Source organism: Trachypithecus francoisi, unplaced genomic scaffold, assembly GCF_009764315.1.
Source record: "Trachypithecus francoisi isolate TF-2019V2 unplaced genomic scaffold, Tfra_2.0 Lachesis_group12, whole genome shotgun sequence".
NCBI classification, from domain to species: Eukaryota; Metazoa; Chordata; class Mammalia; order Primates; family Cercopithecidae; genus Trachypithecus; species Trachypithecus francoisi.
In genome coordinates this window covers 93,139,195-93,161,789 of record NW_022681457.1, presented here as the reverse complement: position 1 = coordinate 93,161,789, position 22,595 = coordinate 93,139,195, and the positions used below count along the sequence as shown (strand labels likewise).

The following is a 22,595-nucleotide window of genomic DNA, read 5'->3' as shown; positions in this document are numbered from 1 at the left end:
GATGCTGGGTCTCAGGGCCAGGTCATCAGGCTTTGGCCATTTTCCTTCAGGCTATACAGCTAAGCTTGCATCTAAGAGAGCACTTCCAAAGGGTTTCAAGGGCCTCTTCAAGGTGTACAGCCAGTGAGGTGCTGAGTAGAACTTGAACTCAAGTTCCTCGGCCCCAACTCCATGTGGGTCTCTCCTACTGCGTCACGCTAGCCCAGTTTAAGACTTAAGAACAGGCACTGAGGCTTCCGCCCCACAGGCCCTGGCAGAGTGTCTTGCACACAGTGGCATTACTATAAATGTGGTCGACTGGCCTGTCGTTATTTGGAGTTTGACACAGCTGTGTCATAGAAGAAACAGAAAGAAAAGGGGTCTCTGCTGCTCTGGATTCATGGTCTCAAATGGCGGTATTTCTTACCTGGGGGGCCGGGAAGACCATTTTCTCCTGCAATGCCAACACCAATGTCCCCCTTTTCACCTTTGGTACCAGGCAGTCCTGGAACAAAAGAAAGAAAACAAGTCCTATCCCTGAGCAGAAAAATGACGCAGCCAGTCAGATTACTTGAAACAAACACACACACACATATCCCATATTCACAACAGACCTCATGGAATACTTAGGCCTGCCCCAAAGAACTACATGTGTCCCTTGGAAACTGTAGGGCAGAGCTACCTCTCATTCCTGGCAAGCCCTGCCGTCCTTCTCTGCCAATCTGACCAGGGAGCCCAGGTGACCCTGGAGCGCCTGGCCTGCCGGGAGCACCATCCTTCCCTGGGGGCCCTGGTCGTCCCGGAGCCGCCGCCATCTCCATGGGGAACTGCATCCTGGAGGTGTAGTAAGCCATTCTCTCTGTAAAAAAAGGACAAGGGCAGGGACAGGTCAGAAGGTCCCCCAGGGACTCAGAATGACTGCAGATGCCGCATATAGGTCACCAGCATGGAGTCCACAGCAGCCTTCCTTCACAGGGATGTCAGGGCAAGGAGTATGGCGGTTGGTCTCCTAAGGGGGGGTTCCACGTCCTGGCCTCCACATCGCTCCCCATAGAGATCCTTCCAAAGCACAGATCTGACTATGGCATCTCTGCTCCAACAGCCCTCATTAGTTCACTGCTGGCTTCAGAATAAAGCCTGGATCCCTTGCTTGGCATTCAAGGTCTGCTTCCCAAGAAAGACGTTCAGCCCCTTCGGGACAGGGCCTATGTTTCCCCCAGTCCCTGGCACATCAATGTTGGATGAACAAATCAACAGAAAAAAACACTTCAAATAAACCACCCCAGCCATCTTCCAGTGCCACTCGCCCCTGTATTTAGAGCTCACTTCAGGCAGACTCGTTTGATACCAATTTTCTTGTCTGTCTCCTTTGCTCAAGTGGGGGCTTGGGGAACACGGGAAGGAATCATTTTATCTCTGAACAGAGCAGGTGACAAGGAAGGTCTGAAGGATAATTGAACAACTGCCTGTCAACCCCAGGCCTGTGAGTGTATGGAGGGTGAGAGCAGGAGGACATTGAGCTTTAAGGAAAAGGAGGCCAAAGCAGGGCAGAGAAGTCACAGGAAGGGCAGGCAGCACCCACAGCCACCCAGCTGGCTGCCAGTTACCATCAAACATTTTAATGATCTCTTGTCTGATGAACCTCTTGATTTCATCATAATTCACCATGTCTCCCTGAAGAAAGAGAAGAAAACCTGCCTCAATTATACTTCCAAGCCTGGCACTTTCCCCTATGGAAATAAAGGATGGGGAGGAAGGCAAAGGTCCCAGGAGCCTCCCACAGATTCTCTTTTTTTTTTTTTTTTGAGACAGAGTCTCACTTTGTCACCCAGACTGGAGTGCAGTGGCGTGATCTCGGCTCACGGCAACCTCCGTAAGTCCTTAATCCAAAGTCCTAACCACCCAGAAATGGTACAAAACATTTTGTGCTTAAGTGCATTTTTCTGGAGTGAGGGTCCTGTCTTCCCCACCCTTCCGCACACAGTTAAGAGCCACCCTCCGCGGGAGGCAGGCTGTTTCCCACAGAATGTCAGCAGGAGCTTGGAAGACGATCTGTGCTCCACCCCCCATGCCTGCTCTATGGGACAGTGCCCACAGCTGCCAGCCTTCCCCCTTACCATGGAGCCAGGCACACCAGGCAAGCCAGGGCTCCCTGAAGGCCCTGGAGCTCCAGGGTGACCTCTCTCTCCTGCAGGGCCTGGTGGCCCAACAGGCCCCATGGAACCACTCTTGCCAGGACCACCAGGCATGCCGGCTCTCCCCTTCTCTCCTGCCTGGCCCTTCTGTCCTGCGGCTCCTGGATCACCCTACAAAGATAGATACTTAGTGCTGTCAAATTTACATCATGATGTCTCACCAATCTGCCCTTTTCTCTCCATCCTCCCACCAGGCCCCCAGTGTCTCCCTCTAGACTGTGGCCACAGCATCCTGAGAGGTCACTCCGCCTCACTGCCCCAGAGTGGTCCTTCTAGAAGAGTTCTCCTGGTGTTACTCCCTTTACTCCCTGCTTAGAAATTCTGATGGCTCCCAAATGTCCTCAGGATAAAGCACTCATTCGTTGGCTGGGCATGCAAGGCCATTCATGATGTGGTCCTGATCTTTCCTTCCTCAGCCTCCTCTCCCCACCCTCCACCTCCCGCCAGACCTCACTGGTGATAATTCTCTGCTTCTGCCGTGTTGTCGTGGTCCTCCTGGCCTGAAATCCCTTTCTCCTCATCTCTCTCTACCCAGTGCACCCCTCCAGAGCTGAAGCTCCCGTTCCCGTTCTCTCCACAGCCTCTCCGACTCCCCAGGCTGGGTTAGGTGCTCCTCCCTCTCATCCCACAGCACTATGTCTCATCATCTTCTGGAAAACTTGCCAATCCCTAGTGTAAGTGTGACTGGTCTATTGTGAGCACCTATTGTTCAGGGACCTCTGTTTACCTGAGGCCAGGACAAGGGCCTGGAATGTGAGTAGGAACAAGGGGGTACTCAGGAAATGGAAACAATGAATGAATGAATCAGTCAATCAGTGTGTAAATGAATTGGAGATTTCCTTCCTCACAACCAATAAAAACCTACCTGGGGGGCCGGGTAATGACCCCATAGGAGAAATTTTCAGACACTATGCTGCTCCAAGTTCTGCAATTTTTTACCCTGCCCACTGGCCTTCCTGTGTCTCCTCTCTGTGGCTAAAGTCATAACTTGGAGCTGGGCTTCATCCACTCATGAGCTTCTCCTCTCAAACCCAGCCAGTGCCCACTCACCTTGGGACCAGGAGGTCCATAGAATCCCTGCTTTCCAGGGGGTCCCTAGAGGAAAGCAAAAGTCAGAGCTGAAGTCTGGGCAGCATCTCTGAGGCTCCCTGGGGAGGGAGGAGCAGTGAAGAGGCCCTTTCCACAGCCCAAGGCCCCCAAGTGTGTCCAACCAGGCTCTGTGTGAGAAAGGACTGCAGCCTCCCTGTCCGCAGAGGGGCTGACAGCTGGAAGGGAAAAAAATGTCTTCTGGAGCATGGCCTTGTTTAAGCATGTTGGTTGGGCCCCCATCACAGATGAAGAGAGTCGAGAAGAAGTCAGAATGAGAGGGCCAGTCTGTGGCATACTGGGGGGCCTGGAAAGACCTGGTGCCCAGGAGATGTTTGCTTGAAATTCATTATTATCATTATTATTGTTGTTGTTGTTGTTGTTTTTTCTTTTTGACCAGGTACAGAGTTAAAAAGAAAATGGTCAAACAAATCTCACTTCCATCCTTGGCCTCAAGTCTCTAATTCCTCTCCCCAGGACAACAAGGGTTAACAATTTCCTGTATATCTGTCCAGAGATAGTCCGTACATAGAGGGAATGTTTACTGAATAAATGAAGAGGGGTCAGGGCAAGGTGAGGAGGGAGAAGCATCCCCAAGGAAACAGAGAAGACCGGTACAACCGTACCTCTTTGCCAGCTGCACCATCCGTACCAGGTTCGCCCTGGGGAGTAGAGAGCAATGGAGACGTGATGAGCTCCATCCCAGTTTGGTGTCAGATGCCTCGCCATGTACACAGGGCATGCCCAGCCCCCTGTTCCACCCAGAGTCCATGATCCTCCAACCCTCACCCTCCGACACTCTGGGCCATGGAAACTCAGACCCCCACCCCTTACTCCAGCCTGATCCCAGAGCCCCAACAGCTCCCAGCCCCCATCTACAAGAGCTTTACAAGGGAAGAACAGACCGTGCCAGCCTTGCTGTGTGCTTGGATCCTGGCACCTTACATACTCCCTGGCTCTGAATCTATGTTAAACGTTTGCTGAATGAACACATGAGCAGCCTGAGCCGGCCCCCTCCCCGAGACCAGCAAGGCTGCCTCCTTTGGCCAGCCCCCTTCTGATGGCTGCTGGGGAAGAGGACTCTGATTGCTAGGTAAGTGGGAGATTCATCCGGGGGCCATGGAGGCTCCTGAGCCTGCAAAAAGGGAAGCAGGGTCCTTGGCAGGAATCAGGGCGAGTAGGCATAGTGAGACTGGGCCCTCCTGGCAGATGGGCTAACTGGAGTCAAACACCCCAGCCCAGGCCACCAGCCCCACGGTCACTGCTGCTGCCCCCCAGAAAAAGTCTGTGTTGATGGAAAGCATCCTGATGGGTCCCAGGAGACCTGGGTCCCTGCCTCTGCTCTCCCAGGAGACTTTTCATCCCTGACCCTGGCAATCAGTTGCACCTGATGGGGTTCACCTGTCTGGAACTTTTAAGAGAGGTAGATTTTCAGAGTGGCTAAGGACCAAGTTCTGGAATCAGGCAGGCTGGGGTCAAGTCAGAGCTCTTCCACTCACTAGCTATGTGACTCCAAGCAACCTGCCTAACCTTGCAGAGCCCCCATTTCCTCATCTGTAAAACGGGGACAATCAGATCCACTAAATGGGGCTGCAGCACAGATTAAGACAAAATGCACAGCAAGCACTTAGTCCACCATTCGGCACACATTGATGACCGATATATCAGCGCTCTTAGTGTTAAACGTGAGCGGAGACCAAGTCCTGGTTTCCGAGGACCTCGGGAAGTTACAGTAACAGCACTGCATTTCTGCTTCCTGACATTTAGCAAGATTTTCTGTGGTTACCGACAAGCTCCCCCGGGGAAGGGGCAGGGGCAGAACAGGGATGCATAGCCGAGGGGTCTGCAGAAGGTTGATGCTGTGGCACCGTCACAGGCAGTGACCTCGTGTGCAGCCTGGCACAGCACTGCCTTGCAGGGCCTGTCCTTCCAAACTCAGCATGATCCTCAGGCCTGAGCACCACGCTGCCGTCCTGCCATGCTGACAGCCCCTCCTTCCTTGGAGACCCCAGATATATTCTGCTGTGCTCAACGGGCCTTAAGCCAACTGACTCTTTCCCCCTGGGCTGTGCTGTAGGATGTGGGATCTTACCGGGGGGCCAGGGTGTCCAGGGGGGCCGGGCTGGCCTGGGAGGCCTGCAAGGCCCCTTTCTCCGGTGGCTCCTCGGTCCCCTTTCAGACCCTAGAGAATAGGAAGGGGGACAGTGAGAGGGGAGGGAAGCAGGCAAAATGGACCCCCATGTAGACAGAGACAGACACCCCATCCTGTGCCAGGGACTACAGGGAGAGGTGGCACTGCCTGAACTTGCAACAGGACTCTGAGATGACCTCCAGCCCTCTCCAAAGCCCTCTACCACATCCTGGAAGGCAAGATCTTTGGAGGCAGGAGAGGCTGACGCCAGGGAAGTAGGGGATGAGACAAACTGTTCTGCATCCCCACAGCTTGCTCTGAATGGCGCCCACAGCCAAGCAGGGCAAAACTCCTGGGAGGGAGGAAGGAGCGGAGTGTGTTACTCACCACTGCAGAGATCCCAGCTGGTCCTGGCTGGCCTGGAGGCCCTGGTGGCCCCTAAAGAGAGGTGAGTCAGTGGGATAGAAACAGGTTCTAACAGTAAGACCCCTGGGAGGCACAGGGCCTGACAGCAGGAGCAAGCTGTAAACTTCAGCAGCTCCATTTCCTCTGGAAACCTTCCTTCACTCTGGTCTTGCACTTGAGCTTCTGACAAGATTTGCGCCCAGAGCTGAGGCCTGGGGGTCCTGGGCACACAGGACCCTCCCTCCAACGCAGGCTGAGTGGAGCATCTGGGGCTGTGCTGAGGGAGATGATCTGAAAGCCATGGCCAGAGGCCAAGTGCAGTGGAGAAAGGCCTGGGGGAGTTACTCCCTGGCCTAGGTGGCTACTGAGACCCCTGCTTCCCTAAAGGCAGCCCACTTCCTGCTGGTCTATGGAGAAGGGAAGTCCAGGAGCTGGGGGTCTGTGTAGCAGGGGGTGAGGGGCAGGGGCTTGGCACTGACCCCACCATCCACAGTGACAAGGAGCCAACACTCGCTGGCCAACACTGGGGTGCACAGGACTCCAACACCCAGATAGACCTGGCTGCTGCACTAGGGTGGCGTCTAAAATGCCCTTCTCTAGCTCTGATGCCTACATCCATGCCTCTGCGGTTCAAAAGGTCACCTCCCTGGTCAGAGTGACAACTTCTCTGAACCCCCCGGGCACTTGGGTCTCTCTCAGAGCGCTTCCCTCCACACCCCCGGGGGAACGTTCCAGAGGCCATAGCCTGTGTTCCATTCATCTCCAGTCTCCTGGGGTGGAAGTGTCCAGCACAGAGACTGCCACATCGCAAGACGACGGGGCCAGACGGACAGAAGTGAGAGGCGGAACCCTGCACCCCCTTGGCCCTAGCCCCACTGAGTCTCCAACGGGGCCACGCTTCTGAGTGCGCCTCCCCATCATCTGCAATGTGAGGGGGAACCAGGCTCAATATGGCGTTCCCAATCCAGGGCCTCTGGACCCCTTGAGATGCATAAAAATAGTGATGGGGGCCTGAGAGTTCTTTTTTTTTTTTTGGTCGTGAACTATTTTTAACATTTCCAAGAGCCTCCTGGAAATTATTATGCAGCCAGCCACAACAGGGCTGCAACAAATTGCCAGTATCTTCGCTTTTCTCTGGAGTCCCATCAGCTCAGTGCCGTCACACTGATCAAAGGCACTGCCTGGCAGTCGTCTATGTTAGTGATGAGTAAAGTAGACAGGAAATTCATTATTGCTTGATAAATGTCCTCTCCAAGTCACCTCATCTTGGGAAACACACCACCTATTTACCCAGTTGCCCAAGCCAAATGCAGAAGTCACCCCTGGTTCCTCTCTTTCTGTCACTCTGTCTCCCCGGCCCCAATCCAGCTCATCAGCAAGTCCCCCGAGCCTGGCATGGTTCAGGGGCTCCACGATTATTTGTTGACTGAATGACCTTCATCTGATAAGTGAACTTGAATGTGCCCAGAAAATAAGAAAATAACAAAAAGCCTGGAAACCAGAGAAGGAGTGGCCCCAGTGGCCCCGTCTAGCTCCCATAGCTGGGGCAGCCCCTATGGCAAGTTCTCTCAGGTCATGACAGCCTACGCGCCACTACCCACCCCGCCACAATGCTAATTCTTATGGAGACAGAGACAAAAGTGGTTCAACTCACAACGTGGCCGGGGGGACCAGGTCTTCCCTGGGGTCCCATGGCACCAGGTTCACCCTGCAGGAGCCAGAAAAATGAAAAAATGACACTGAAACTGACTGGCTTGTACCATGTGGCTGTTGGGTGGGAGGGGGCTGGGCAGAATAGGTGGTAACGCCAGTGGCCAAAGGAGCCAGGCCAATTCCCAGCCTCCAGACCCAAGTCTCCCAGAGAGTTAGGTAGAGAAGGCGGACCCTCAGCCTGAGCAGGCCAGGCCCTGCCTTTTTAGGTTGGTGACCCAGCAACCTCCAGGGAGCAGAACCAGTTACAACCCTTAAGAGGAGGGAGAAAGTTCAAGACATGCAGTGTTGGGTGACACCCCTCCCAGAAGGCTGAGGACAGAAAGCAGCCAATTTGCCAGTGAGCAGGAAGAAGCAGCTGCATCCCAGACTCTGCTCAGAGTCCATAGGCAAACTGAAGGCAGCTGTGTGGATCCCTGGTCCTTACCTCTGCGCCAGGCCGGCCAGTGCTGCCAGGAGGACCTGGTTTGCCACAGTCACCCTAGAAGAGAGAGGAGCAGCTGGAGCTCACCAGACCTTCACTTGACATCCCTACCCCAAGTCAACCTCACATCAGAGGGGTCCTGCCACCTGCCCCAGCTTTGGCCAGAGGCCCTCTGATGCCCTCCAGCTGGTAGACAGAGAAACCCTGACCCAGTCTGCTGCCAGGCACCGGTGGCCCCAGGAGGCTGATGCTGGGATGGCCTCTCTGCCCAGGATAGGCTGCCATGTCCGCCTGGGGGCAGGCCTTCAGGAAAGCAGACACAACCTGCTTGGCAGAGGTCACCAGCCCTTACCTTAGGTCCTGGGAGGCCAGGATGTCCTGTTTTCCCCTTAAAGCCCTGAAAGAAAAGGCAGGGAGTTCTCATGTCCCTCATGTCAGCTGGGGGCCTCTTCCCACTCCTCCTTCCTCAGTTCAAACCATTCAAACCAATCCAAAGTCATAACACGGTCCACGGAAGATGTGGATTTGAGCTGTTGCAGCCACCCAGGCAGAAGCTGCAACTTCGCAGCTCCCACTACTTCCTCCAGCTCAACTTACCGGTGGTCCCATGAGTCCAGGGGGGCCAGCAGGACCAGGGTCCCCCTAGGGAAAGAGATGAGGAGGATTGAGACAAGAGTTTTGCTCAGCTTGTATCCAGCTCATACCACTGTCCTCCCCTCTCTCAAGCCCTCCTCAGCTATCCCAGGATGGAGGGAAGAATCCAAACCTGGCTCAGCCTCTGACTGGCTGTGGATCCTCAGTGACTTCCAGCCCCTCTCCGGGCCTTCGCTTTCCTTCTTTGGGATATATAAGGGGGCTGACTTTGATGTTCCACCCTGTCCCATGGCCCCAGCCCTTTCAGATTCCCCAGCAAAACCCAAGGAGCCAGGGCTTGCTCAAGTCCTTCCATGTCCACACCCTGATTCTTCCTGAAGCCCAGCCTGGTTTCCTCAGCTGTCTGAGTTTCTGCATACATAGTGCCTTCACCATCCTGCCTTTGGTGAGACCTAGCTCACCTAACCTGCTTAAGGCCACTAGGAGAACTGGGAAGCCAAGGGGCTGTGATGCCATCAGGGAGCTGGAGTGCAGAGGAAGACAGACTAAGGGAGGGCATGGGTAACTCCTGACAAAGACGGGGATACTTTGGTTCTTTCCATCAAGGTTACCTTGACTTTGGCTCCCCCGACAAAAAGGAGAGGAAGGGATGCCTGCCCTCCCGGCCCATCATCTCACCCTCAAGCCAGGCTTGCCGTCCTTCCCATCCAGACCATCCAGACCGGCGGGGCCCTGGAAACAGGAAAGAGGCATTTCTGCATGCTGGTGCAGGAGTCCTAGGAGGTGGGAGACCTGGCCCAGCCCCTCAGTTCTCTGCACCCCTCCCCTGACTCCCATCCCAGCACACACACACGTGCACCACACACATGCACCACACACATGCGCACACACCTGCCACAGTAAAAGGGCACACACTCACCTGAATCCCAGGAGGTCCCGGTGGCCCAGGGGAACCAGGCATGCCTGATGGGCCTCGAATCCCTTCGCTGCCCTGGAAACCAGCCCCCCACAACCAATAAAGTCATCAGGGCTTTGCCCCTCATGTGGAGACCAGGCCCTGGGTCAAGGGTCCTGGTGACTGCTAGAATCAGGACAGCTGGCTTCTGGGCCCAGTCCGTCCCTGTCTAACTGCATATGTGCCACTCATCGCCTCCCCAGGAGGATCTGTCTTCATCTGCAAAGCATCCCCTTGCCTTGCTGCCCCATGAGGAAGGGACAGGGCATCTTCTCCAGTGCTGACCCAGGGGCTGGCATGGCAGGGGCTCAGTAGCACAGCTTCAATCCACTGCGAATGCTGCCTGTTGCATTCTACTCCTCCATCAGACCCCCTGCCTCCTCCCCACCTACCTCCCTGCCTTTCCCCCGCATCCCAGTAGACATGGGCCAGGGCTGCACAAAGGCGTCAACAGCGCACCCAGTGCCATGTGGGCTCTGATCCCCCAAGATGAAAAAGTGGGTGCCCCTGTCCTCAAGGAGCTCACAGTCCAGTGAGGGTCATGGGCCCAACTCAACCAGGGGCAATACAACAGTCCCTGTGTTCTGTGTGGAAAGGAGCTGAGGGAGCCCAGAACGGGGAGCAGTTCCCTCTGGCTGGGGATCACGGAAAGTGTCACAGAAGTGTCACCAGATGCTAGACTCTGGGATTGGGCAGGTGAAGGAGAAAAGCACATGCCAAAGGGAACCTAAGAGATAGATAAAGATTTGCAAGTGGTCACATGCCTGGCCTGACCAGGGTGTCTGGGGGAGCCTGTGGGATGGGCCAGCAGGCAGAGGAGGCTGGAAGAGTCACCTTAATGAGTGGGGGCCCTGAACGCTAAACTTTATCAAACAGTCAGTGGTTTTTAAGCTGTACTTCTCAGAGTGCTGGGGCTCCTGGGGGAGTCTCGAAGCTGGGGTCCTGAAGTGGGGACTGAAGAGGGGGACTCCAGGACCCCCACCGTTGTCTCAGCCAGGGAACTCCACTTGTGTTTGTTTTGTAGATTGAGGTTTTTACATTTGCTTTCATTTGATAAAAAGGCTCTGGGACTACAAAATTAAGTCTAAAAACCCCTGCTACAGGCACTGGGGAGCCATTGAAGGTTCAAAGCAGAAGAGTGACGAGAACTGATGCATGGATTGGAGTTTACCAGAAAAGGCGGGGGGAGGCAAGCAGCATAGCAGGGAAGGCTGCTGCATTCTCCCATTGTGGAGAGGGTGGCTGCCCTGGATCAGTGGCTGTAGGGTGGTCAAGGGAAGGGATCCCGCTAGAGAGACTCAGCAAAGGGGAAAAAGAACTTGGGGGGCATTGCAATGCCACCAGCCACCAGGAGGGGTCAGCACAGCCCCAACCAATGTTAGCCCCCACTGGGAGTTGGCGTGAAGAACCACTGGCCAGAGGTTTGGGATTCTCTGCAATGACCAGCCTAAGGAGAGCAGGGGCTGCCACTCAGGTCCTCTGCAGGGAAGGGAAGTGAAGAGAGCTAGCAACCACCACTGTCCCAACCATGGCTGATCAGCATGGGCTCTGGGGAGGTAGTGAGGGTCCCAGGTCCTCCTGGAGCTGGGAAGGAAGTCTCAGCTCTGCTGCTAACACCACTGTGTGCCTCTGGGCTGCCCCAAGCCTTACAGGCGTCAGTTTCCTCACCTGCACAGTGAGACGTTCATGAGTGTGCTCTCAGGGGAAAGAGGATCTCCACAAGGCTGTAGGCTCCTACCTGTCCCTCTGGACCCAGATCCTCCCGACCCCCAGCTCAGAAGTCAATCTTGGGGCTTCTTATACCACCCACTCAGCACATCTAGGGAGCCCAGAGGTTGGGCCGAGACAGGGATGTCAGTCCCAAACCAAGGCAGAGCCATGTCTCCAGCATTTATCAAGCCAAAGTCAAGAGCAGCCGGCATAGGAGCTCCCCCAACTGCTGCTCCCCCAATCCTTGCCACCAGGCAGGACACAGGCCACCCCTCCCTCTCTGGGCCCTTAGGGACAACTGGAGCATGGCTACCCAGGAGGAGCCCATCCCTCCACATCGGTGTCCTCCTTCGGGACGTGCTTCCCCTTCTCTCAGCTCCTTGCTCGTCCTCCCGCCCAGGAGACGAAGGTGGTCTGGGCTGCCTGTCACATTCTAGTCCTCCATCAGACCCCCGCCTCCTCCCCACCTACCTCCCTGCCTTCCCCCGCATCCCAGCAGACAAGGGCCTGGGCTGAACGGAGGCCGCAGGCATTCTGGGCCAAGCAGACATCCTGAAGAGCCCACTGGTCCGCTGCAGGCCCCGTCAGCCTCCAGTAGTCACTTGGCCGATCCTGGAGGCCTCTTTTCCCAGCCTTGATGCAACTGGGTCAGTCTTGGGATTTCCTGAAAGCCTGATGCTAGGGGTGGGACAAGGGCATGGGAGCTGCATGGCTCAGATCTGCGACTTTGGCCAACCCGGGGTCCTGCTCACCTTCTCTGCTTGAGGGCCAGGTGGGCCAGGTGCTCCAACTTTGCCTGGGAATCCAGGGGGACCCTGTATCAACAAAGGGGCAGGCAGGAATGAAAGTGGGGCTGGAGGGGGAGCTCCCCTTCTTTCTTCTTCCTGTGTGTGATGCACTGTTGTTAATGCAATTCATTCTGACTTCCTAGAAGCACCCCCCGGGAGCATTACATCTGCCTGGCCTGTAGGGCTGGGGCCCACCCAAGAGGCTGGGCTCTCCAGGTCCTGGTTCCTGGAATCAGGCCTGGCCACCCAGGCCGTTCTCCCCTGCCTCTCCCCTCTTCTCCCCAGGACCATCCTCCCCTAGCCTGGCCTGGTCAGGCCTGCCCCTCCCGATGAGACCACATCAGACAGAGCCGGCTTTGTGTCTTCTTCACTCACCGGTGGGCCCGGAAAGCCTGGCTGGCCTTGAAATCCCTAGGGTGAGAAGCAAGCTACAGTGTACTGTGCCACCCCCTCTCTCCTGCCTGGCTGCCCAGGAGGAAAGAGTGACAGGTGGGGCACCCTCAAACCCACGGGCGTTGCTCTCCCCTCTGCCCACCATGGCTGGCAGGTAAGGCTCTGGGCATGAGGTAGGTCACAAGCCAAGGACAGATAGGGTGGGGAGACTAGAGCTGGTGATCATCAGGGACCCAGCCCCTTCTCTGCCTCCCTGCAGCCGGGTCCCAATCGTCACTCACCTGGTCGCCCTTCTCACCCGAGTTCCCTTGGGGTCCTCGCTCTCCTCTGGGACCCTGTCACCCACAGAGAACAATGCAGCTGAAACCTAATCTTCCTGCCCTCAGATCCCAGGACAAGACCGGGACCACGTCTCCCCGTGCCCTCCTTCACTCACCGCTGGGCCTGGAGGGCCTGGGAGGCCTTCAGATCCTGGGGGGCCCTAAGGACACAAAGGAACAGAATCAGTCACTCCTCCTGGGGAGGTGAAGGATGAGGTAGGGGGATGTGACAGGGGACTGCCCAGAACAGAGGCAGCACATGCTGGGAGGCCCCTGAGCTGGCAGGCCCCCTCTGCCTGGTCTGCTCAGGCTTTCCTGCTCTTGCCTGAGCTGCTGAACCAGCCTCCTAACTTGTCCTGCCACCTCCTGGTTCACTCCAAGTCAGCCAGCAAATGGCTGCCCTCTTCTCCTCCAGCACAGCTCTGATTATGTCATTCTCTTGCTCAAACACCTTGTGTGGCTCCCTCTGCCTCTGAGTGGGGCGCACACTTTCCAACAACGCTGGTCTTTGAGGCAGCCTGTGATCTGGCACCAGCCACCCTTTCCCACTTCTCCTCCCTCTCTCCTTCTCATCTTCCGCCTTGCTCAGTCAGACTGCTGTTCTCTGACACACTCTATATCCTCCCACCCCCAGGCCTTTGCACCCTTGGCACAGCTTTCCCTCCTACCTAGAATGCCCCCTTCTCCCTGTTCTAGGTCCCCTGAACTCTTGCCAAATCATTTGATGGCTGGAAGCTGTTCCTGCAGTGCCCCGCCCAGCCTCTCCCTCTGGAATTCCCCAGTACAGACAGCCACAGGGATCCCTGCCTCCTGCTAGTCAGCTCTAAGCTCAAATGCCACCTGCTCAGAGAGGCCTTCCTGCCCCTCCGCTTCTAGAGTGCCCAAACACCTCTCCAGCCCCTCCCCCCGTCCCACCTCCTCCAGGAGTCCCAGCGCTCATCGTTCCTAGGCACTTGTTTATTCATCTGGTAGCTGCCTCCCCCATGGCAGGGCAAGAGGGCAACTGCCTGCTCTGTTCACGGAGACATCCTCAGAGGGGAGCCCGGCACCCCGCAGGCCCCTGAGAAACATCTGTTACTGAGTAAATGCCTGATGGGGTTTGCTGAATTCTATGGGGGCCTCACTGAAATTGGTGACTCTGTAAGGCTGCAGTCCCGGTTTGACTGGTCCTAGATCTGAGGTTTGTGAGGTTTCTCACCAGATAGACATGGGTTCAAGTCCAGGTTCCACCACTGACTCACTCACTAGCTTCGGGACCCTGGGTGAGTCTCAGCTTTGTCACTCTGGGGGCCCCAGTGTCCTCATCTGGTCACAGCCCAACTCCTGTGCTCAACATGGGGCCTGGCAGGCCTTGGCTCTGGAGAGTGGTTCTGGGGAGCCTGGGGGCCACTGGGGGTCTATAGTCCCAGGTCCTCCTTTGCATGAGGCAGAGGAATGCTTCTGCAGCTGCCTCCTGGCCCCCTCCCCTTGGCAGCCCTGCGGGGATTCTCCTCACAGCCTCCACCTCCGCAGGGCCCAGCCTGTGCTGCAGGCTTGGGGGCGGGGGGGTGGGGGGGCAGCAAGGGTCACAGTCCTCCCCTTCACAGGCTGCTGCCAAGTCTCTAGCCGGAGGCTGTGCAGCTCCACGTGCAGCCCTGCACCCGCCCCCGCGCTGCTGGGACTCACCGGCTCTCCTTTCTCTCCCGCTGACCCGGTGTAGCCACGTTCCCCCTTGATGCCCTGACAAGTGGCAAAGAGACAGTGGAATTAGCCCCGCAGAATTAGCCCGTCACGGCGCTAATGCGAGGAGTGGAGACTGCAGCTGGCACCCAGACTGGCTCTTGGGGGATGGCACTGGGAGGACTGCTGAGTGCTCCAAAGCTGCCGTGCCTCCCACCAGCCACCGTGTCCCCCAAGCCCCCATTGGAAAAGGAGGACACACCCACCCAGCAGCTTCTGTGGGGGTGGTACCTCTAAGCTGTCTCTCCAATCTCCCAAACCCCCCACCCCCAGGAGGCAGATCTCAGTTCTTGCCGTGTCTGGGCCTGGCAGAGTGTTCTGAGAGTCAGGCCTGAGCAGAGTGGTGGGACCAAGTCACGCTGCCAAGGGGGCCTACAATGGGGAGAGGGGGCTGCATGGACTTTAGGCAAAGGAAGAGGCTGAAATGCCCGTGAATGGGGAGCCCACCAAGGGTTGCCCAGCCTGGCTCTGTCCTGACCACCAGCCCAAGCCTCCAGTACCCAGCACCCACTCCCCAGCAAGGGTCCCCTTACTCACAGGCAGTCCTGGGGGGCCCATGGCACCTGGATAACCTGGTTGCCCTGGAGGACCCTACAAAGAAAGGCAGACATGATGGATAGCCCCTCAACATTTCTCTTCTCCCCTCGCTGGGTAAGAGGGTAGCCAAAGCTGAAACCTCTGGGGCTGCCATCTAGCAGGTGCCAGCCTACCCCAGCACTGCACACTGGGCCATCTCCCCAAGCCCCAGGTCCCCTTGGTCGTGACCTCCACCACAGACCTGGGCTGGGGATGCGAACCCCAGCCTGGCCCAGACCCTGAGAGCTGAGCCGGAACAGGGATCCCAGAGCAGGCGTGAGGACCAGGGAAGAGGGGGTGGGCAGGGATGCTGAGTGACGAAGGCCGAGGGAGGGAGGGGAGCCCTCAGGGACGCTGCTGGAGGACATGGGCTATGCATGCTTCTGTCAGGGAGTCAGGGCACGTGGAGATCGGCCTCCTTTGCTCCTTGGGGAGTGTGCAAACCTCACACTGAGGGAATCCTGGCAGAAGGGCAGAGAGTCATAAGGAGTCCACCTCCCAGCTTCCACTCAGCAGCCACCCCTCGGAGGCCAAGCTCTGCCTCCCCAGCTCTTCCTCCCTTTCCAGCCCCTGCCAGCTTCCCCTTACCGGCTCCCCTTTGTCTCCAGTCAGGCCTGTGAGGCCTCGCTCTCCTTGAAGGCCCTTGGAGAGAAAAATCATGAGAAACTGCAGGAGCGGGCTGTCCCCACCCAGCCCCTGACTCCTTCCCCCTGCCCCACTGCCTTCTGTTCCCACTCCAGGCAAATGTGGAGGCCAAAGTGGCTCTCCTAGTGTCCCTAGCAAGGTGACCCATAAGGGGTGTGCTCCAGCAGGATGAGTGGTAGGGGTGTGAACCCCCACATATGAGTGCCTTTCAGGAGGATACTCTGCAAGACAGGTAACTGTAGAGATATGCTCTCCAGTGGGGGTGACTCTGGGAGGGTACCTCTCAGCTGACCATCACTGGTATGCCCTGCCATGGTAACTGACTGGGGTACACCTTTAGGAAGCTGACAGATCAGATGTGTGCTCATTCTGAGGGGCAACCATCAGGAGAGGTACCCCAGATGGATGCTGCCACCAAAGTGTATCACATCATCAGACACCCAACACTTACCTGTCCAAGTCCCCCACCCCAAGCCAAAAATCATTTTCTTGGAGGGAGGCAGGGGAGAGACACAGGAAGGCTGCCTCCAGAGCAGTCCCTGTCACTTTGTAGGGTGAGAGGGCATGTCACTTTCCACGAGAGCTACAGCCCCCACCCCTAATTCCTTACCCCGGCCTTTGCATGTGCCGCGCCATTAGGGGCATCTTTTGTGCCCCCTTCTCCCTCGTCCCCTCAAGAGACGGCGCCCAAACCTTTCCACGACACAAGACAGATGGCTAGACGGACAGATGGCCCCTTCACCCAAGCAAGCAGAAACAGACAAGGCCCGGCCACAGATGAGGAGGTGGGGACAGATGGAACTGTGACGAGGAGGGGCCCTGCTCCCTGAGCCTCCATCACCAGGCCTGGGAGGAGAGGAGCCAGGCCCCAGGAACACGCAACCTGACAAACAGGAGGTTAGTTTCCGTGACCCAGGAGGGAGCAACAGTGAGGCTGGGGGTGATGTAAACACACCTGTGACGATGACGAAGGCAGAGCAATTAACGACACCTGGCAGAAGGAGCCGGCCAAGGTGCTGGGCACAGAGGGGCAGGGCCGCACGACACCCAGAAACCCAACTGGCTGGTATCACATGCCCCACCTTGGAGCAGACTGGGACTGGAGCCAAGGAAGAGGAAGGGAAGAGGAGGCAGCTGAGAGTTTCCTCTAGGACGATGGAAAAGGTGCAGGAAGGGCTGCCTTTAAATCCCTGGGTGCCTCTGGACAGCCCTGCCAAGCAGCAGGGCAGCAAACCTGTGCCAGCCTGCAATGTGAAGCCCTAAAGCTTTGGCATCTCTGCTGGGCTCTGAGCCAGGTGCCTGGCAGGGTCCCAAGAACTACTTTCAGCAAATCTTCAGGCAACGCCGAAGGTGGTGAGAAGCAGGAGGCAGAGTGAGAAGGCAGGAATGGAGGGGCCCCCTAGAGGCACCAGCTTAAGAGGGAGGTTCACAAGCTCAGGAGGACTTGCGGGAGTGCTGCAGGATGGTGGGAGAAATGGAGAACGTGGTAAGAGAGAGAAGAGGAGACAAAGAACGCAGGAGAGGAGGGAGAGGAGAAAACGGAAAGGAGTCAGAGACTGGGAGGATGTCCAAGCTGCTGGGACCTCAGAGAACCCGTGTCGTTAACTACCGTGCCTGAAGGGGGACAACAAACACGGAGGACGGAGGTGAAGGCACCACAGGAGGGACACAAGCAAAAGCCACAGAGACCTGGCTGACGGGGGGAGGGGAGGTCGAGCAGCGCTAGGTTCTTACAGGCAATCCGGGGGAGCCAACAGCACCAGGAAAACCTGGGGGGCCCTGGTGGGAGAAACAGGCAGGTCACATCTCGTAGGCACAGTAACCCTGGGACAGCCTGGAGGGCACAGTCTGGGGCTTGGGGGTCATGGGGAGAGGAGGTCATGGGAGTATTTTCAAGGCAGCTGGAAAAGAGACTCCTTGAAAGTCTTGGCTCAAAAGACAACTGTTCCTCCCTTGGCTCCGGGAAGAATGGCTTATCCGTTGACAGAGATGCGGAAGGGCTCCAGAGTCAGAGTGCTTCCTGAGTCTTCCGGAGTCTAACTGAAGACCCGGTTGCAGCAGAAGCCCGTTTCTTTCAGCCTTGCCCACCATGCCTGCCACTCGACCTCCAACTGTCCCCCGAGTGGGGACTCCCTGGCTCTAAGACAGCTCCCCACCAGCCATTTTCTTCTCCAAAGAAAGCATTTTCAGTTCTTTCAATCTTTCCTAGTCACTTCTATTTTCCTGCCATGTCAACATCACAGAGGACTCCAGAATAGATGCCCTGGTCTGGTTTTTGTAGATTTACCCTAGAGATGGCCCTACAGAGCAATGGAGGACAGCTCCATCTTAGCCCCGAGCCCTTGTGGGGACTGGCATCACAGGGGCATGGAGAGGTCTGGCCAGCAGGCCGAATGCTTCCCTGGCTGGGAGGCTGTGAGCCTGAAGCCTAGGCCCCCTGCTGAAGGCAGCCTGGGGCCACTGTGGAAAGCGCAGCAGGGGGTGGGGACAGGGAAGTAAAGATGTGCTTCTGAGGACCTCCCCTAAGCAGGACCATAGGCAGTGGGCAGAGCAGGGTGGTTCCAGGGCATTTGGTGGTAGGCGAGCACAGTTCCTGCAGATGCTCTGCGGAGGGACGGGGAGGGCAGTGGAAGTTCCCTCCTCCTGCCTTGCCCAGCCTTTTGGGGACAAGGCCGCGGGATGGTGTCTGAGCGTAACGACCCCATTGAGAGCCTCTCAAGCAAACCAGGGCACCACAGATACTTACAATAGGGCCTGGAGGACCCGGGGAGCCCCTCATGCCAGGTGGACCCTGCAAAGGAAGCCAAGGGAAATGGATGAAGAGGCCCAGGCCCCATAGAGCCCCTGGGGTTCCAGCAGCTTTCCTCCCAGCTTGCCAGGGCCAAGGTCAACAGAGGGCAGCTGTTGTCCAAGCACAGCAATCTTTCATTTGGCTCATTCGGTCATCCTACAAACATTTATTGAGCAACTATTATGTACCAGGCATTAATCCAGGGGCTAGGATCACAGCATAAACAAAATAAATAAAAACCCCTGCCTCAAAGCAGTTACATTCTAGGGGAGACATGGACACTAACAAATAGAACAGGAGCTGGCACATAGTTGGTGTTGAGTTGATACCTGTGGAATGTTCCTGAATGAAGTAAATAGGCAGGATGCTGGAGGGTGATTAGTATGATTCAGGCCAAGGGGACTGGAGGCTCTGGGGTTGGTGTGGTGTTCAATTTTAAAGAGGGTGGTCAGGGGAAGTCTGAGAAGGAGACACTTGAGCAGAGCTGAAGGAGTGCAGGAAGGAGCCCCGAAGGGTGTTGCAGGCAGAGGACACAGCTGGGCACTGGGAAGGAAGAGTGTGTCCTACCCTGGGTCCTGTGTATTCCAGAGGAGCCATGTGCCAGGAGAGCAGATGAGCCCAGAGTGGTAAAGGGCATCAGTCACATGAGGCCTTGGAGGCCCCCAAAAGGTCTCAAAGGCAGATAGGGCCCCAGTCGCCTTAAGGATGAAGCCTCATCCCTGGTCTTACCTCTTCTCCTCTCTGGCCTGGCAATCCCGGAGGACCAGGCAGGCCTGGGCTCCCAACGCAGCCAGGATCTCCCTCACTGTTGTCGCCCTGGAAAAGGATGGAGATGGTGACAGTGGGCAATCAGGGCCTCTCCCATGTGGGGCATGGGGCATGGTCAGGGGAGATAAGGCGAAGCACTCACCCGGGCCTCCTCGGCTCTTGGGCGCTCCAGCGACAAAAAGCACTGCAAGGGACAATGAGAAGCACTCTGTCTGATGAGGCAGCCAGGGAGCCCTCCCACACGGGGCGGCCTCAAGCCCAGTCCCTACCTGGGCGCAGTTGTCGAGGCCTGGCACGCCAGGGATGCCCTGGTCTCCCTTCTCTCCCTTCTCCGCGAGGTACGCTGGGTGGGCCCTCTGCCCCTGGACACAGTCCCCGCAGATACTCTGATCAGGGAGTAGGGAGAGAAGTGCGGTCTGGGTCAGAGACGGCCAGGATGGGCCAACTGGGGAGCCCACCTGAGAACCCAGAGCCGGGGCTCCCTGCCCCGCAGTCTTCCCTCTTCCCACACTCCCTCTCTCCCCAGCCACATCCCTACGGTAGCTTTGCTCCATCCTCGGGGGACCCACTCCCATCAATTGGCTTTGAGTTTCCTCCAGGAAGCAGCTCTGGTAGAGCTAAGCCAAAGCCACTTTCCAGACAGGCGTGTGGGCGGAGGCGAGGGGCCCGCAGAGGGACCATCTGTCCCGGCTGTTCCTGCAACCTGCACCCACTGCGAGGACAAGCCACGAGGAGCGAGGCTGGAAAGGCTGGCTCCGAATGCCAGCTTCTCTGCCCAAGGGAGCAAAGGAACAGCTGCAGGAGGAGCCAGGCCCTTCCCAGGAGCCCCTGGGATAGATCTCGGATTGCTCACAGGCTCCTGGCTCAGATTGTGCCACCAGAAATTGTCTTCCCCAGAGGAAGGGGTTTAACCTTCTTTGGGTCACAGACCCCTCTGAGAGTTTGATGGAAGCTGTGGGTCCTTTTCCCAGAAAAATCAAACCCACTAGTGAAAACCAGCCTGCAGTTTCTGAGGACTCAGGAGCCTGGAGCCTGTTTGTGGCCAGTGTGGTGTCCACAGACGCCCAGGCAGGAGCCCCTGCTCACTTTCACTGCTCACCACCAAGCCCAATGATAACGGCTGGCATTTACTCAGCACCCATGACGCTGGGCACTGTACATAATAAGCCCTGCACATGATCACATCCCATCGTGACGGTGCAGTGGGGCAGGGAATCTATAAGCATTGTGGAGATGGGAAAGCCAGCACTCAAGACAGGCGGCGTGACTTGTCTAGGGAAAGTGGGAGTCTGGATTGGCGTGGGCCTGTCCTAGGCCACAGCCAGCGCTCTCTCCCCAGGCGTCCTGGACTGTGGGTGCAGGTGGTGCTGGGGCTCTGGGTCAGCATGCCCCGGGGTGCCATCTGACCCCTTCTCCACCCTATGCACAGTTTCTATTTGGGATCCTCTGAAGAGCACCTGATGAGGATGCCAGCCGATGAAATGTTACAGGAGAAATGTCAAATCCTGGATTTAGAGTCACACGATCACCGCCCAGTCATTGACAGAAGCAGAGGGGAGAAGAGCTTGGGGTTTTGTTGCCACAACCCCGCTGTAATCCAACATGTAACTGTTCCCTAGAGGTTACCCGGACCTCCTCGGGCTGCTTCTGGAGAAATCTGCCTTTGAGAGCAGGGGAGGGATAGAGAGTCCCCATGCTCTGCCCTGACCAAGACCCATCAGGGTCACAGGATGTCCAGGGCACTGACTAGCCAGTGTCAGAAGAGGGTGGCCAGGATGAGGGAGGCTCTGGAGGTCAACACATGGGAAGGACTCCTGAGGATGCTGAGCTAGAGGAGAGAAAGTCCAGGAACATAAGGGCCTCCTTCAAAAACCTGAAGGCAACCTGGGGAATTACTGTGCTCTCGTCTCTAGAGGTGACTAAGCAAAGATGGGTTATGCAACCCTTGATTCCAATAGGAACTTCTGCTCAGTTTGGGAAGCCGGACCAGACCCCAGCCCTCTGGTAGGGTATTAAGTCTGTGTACAGGCCCTGGCACAGGCCGACCCTCTGACCAGGTCCGAAGTCCCCTTTCTTGGACTACCAGAAGTGCTTCTCAAATCCATCTCCTCCCTGGATTCCTTCTGGATTGACTAGAGAACGGCTGAAGCTTTCTTCCAGGCCACACCCAATCTCACAGCCCCCTACCACTGCACTTTCACCCCCTCTGCTTTGCTTTGGAAGCTGCTGGGCTCTGCCGCGGTGTGACCCGGGTGCCACGGGGTCTCATGCCAGCTGCTGCGGGCAGGCTTCAGGGCTGGGTTCTGCCGACAGCATCTGCCATGTGGGCACCTTCACAGGATTCCTTTAAGCACTCATTCAGCAAATGTTGCCTGGGGGCCTGTTACAAGCCAGGCATCAGCTAGGCCCTCTTAGACAGATGCTTGGAATGCGTATTCCCTGCAAACTGCTGCTCTCTCTGCGAGGTGCCACACAGCTGAGCACTTACTAAGAGAATCCCCTTAGGAGCACCCCCGCCAGCTCACACTTCTCTCCTGGGTACCCTCTTACCTTAAGGAGGTGCTGTTCAATTGGTAAGGATCCCTGTAAGAGATAGATGTGTGGGCTCAAGCAGGCGAGGGGAAGGGACATGGAGACTTATGGGATCAGGTAGAGCCTTGGGACATGCCATGCGCCTTCCAGCCTCAGAAGGGGGAGAGAAGAGGGACCCCCACTATCAGGCCAGCTTCATAGCTTGAGCAGCCCTGGGAAGGGCAGGGAAGGGGCATGGACAGGGAGTCCTGGCTGGTACCCACCAGTTCCGCAGTGAGCCCAGGCTGTCCTGGCAAACCGTTGTTTCCAGGCACTCCCTGTAGCCAAGAAGAGACACGAGTGAGTGGGCTCCATCTCTCTAGCCTGCTGGTCAGCCTGTTTCCTTCTCATCACCCCGCCTCCTCTTCGCCTTGTCCTGCAGAGCTGAGAGCCCTGGTTGGCACAAGGCTGATATCTATTCTTAGCTCAAAAGCCTCTCGACCCTTTCTAGGGAAAGCCAAGGAGGCCCAGAAGAGTGACCCCCCAAACCAGTCCAACAGCGAGTGTTTTCCCCACACACCAGAGGAAGGTCAGAAATTGAGTAGAGGGTCTTCCATGGAACGACTGTTTATTTCTGTGCTAAGTCATTTTTCTATATTTTCTCTTTCTTTTTCCTTTCTTTTTTCTTTTCTTTTTTTTCCTTTTAGAGACGGGGTCTTACTCTGTCACCCAGGCTGGAGTGCAATGGCATAATTATAGCTCACTTAGCCTCGAACTCAGCTCAAGCGATTCTCCCACCTCAGCCTCCTGAGTAGCTGGGACTAGAGGTGCTCACCACCATGCCCGGCTAATTCTTTTGTATTTATTGTAGACACCAGCTCTCACTGGTAGGCTG

The 22,595-nt window shown here is 56.7% G+C and overlaps 1 protein-coding gene across 10 annotated transcripts in view; it reads right to left on the bottom strand.

Moving 5' to 3' along the window:
* COL16A1 (collagen type XVI alpha 1 chain) overlaps nt 1-22,595 on the bottom strand; it is a 51,532-nt gene that overhangs the window by 683 nt on the left and 28,254 nt on the right. For 4 of the 10 annotated variants that reach the window (XM_033227360.1, XM_033227364.1, XM_033227361.1 and 1 more), the window contains 28 exons: nt 21,985-22,038; nt 21,740-21,772; nt 19,459-19,575; nt 19,332-19,373; nt 19,151-19,237; nt 18,377-18,421; nt 17,365-17,409; nt 15,574-15,627; nt 14,947-15,000; nt 14,356-14,409; nt 12,807-12,851; nt 12,652-12,705; nt 12,353-12,388; nt 11,942-12,004; nt 9,444-9,515; nt 9,203-9,256; nt 8,528-8,572; nt 8,283-8,327; nt 7,934-7,987; nt 7,451-7,504; nt 5,779-5,829; nt 5,353-5,442; nt 3,887-3,922; nt 3,225-3,269; nt 2,097-2,285; nt 1,587-1,653; nt 662-838; nt 407-484 (listed from right to left, as the gene is read on the bottom strand). In XM_033227360.1, coding sequence (XP_033083251.1) covers nt 407-484; nt 662-838; nt 1,587-1,653; nt 2,097-2,285; nt 3,225-3,269; nt 3,887-3,922; nt 5,353-5,442; nt 5,779-5,829; nt 7,451-7,504; nt 7,934-7,987; nt 8,283-8,327; nt 8,528-8,572; nt 9,203-9,256; nt 9,444-9,515; nt 11,942-12,004; nt 12,353-12,388; nt 12,652-12,705; nt 12,807-12,851; nt 14,356-14,409; nt 14,947-15,000; nt 15,574-15,627; nt 17,365-17,409; nt 18,377-18,421; nt 19,151-19,237; nt 19,332-19,373; nt 19,459-19,575; nt 21,740-21,772; nt 21,985-22,038 — 1,840 coding nt within the window. The remainder of the gene's footprint in view (nt 1-406; nt 485-661; nt 839-1,586; nt 1,654-2,096; nt 2,286-3,224; nt 3,270-3,886; nt 3,923-5,352; nt 5,443-5,778; nt 5,830-7,450; nt 7,505-7,933; nt 7,988-8,282; nt 8,328-8,527; nt 8,573-9,202; nt 9,257-9,443; nt 9,516-11,941; nt 12,005-12,352; nt 12,389-12,651; nt 12,706-12,806; nt 12,852-14,355; nt 14,410-14,946; nt 15,001-15,573; nt 15,628-17,364; nt 17,410-18,376; nt 18,422-19,150; nt 19,238-19,331; nt 19,374-19,458; nt 19,576-21,739; nt 21,773-21,984; nt 22,039-22,595) is intronic. The other 6 variants (XM_033227369.1, XM_033227370.1, XM_033227363.1 and 3 more) reach the window with 2 other exon arrangements.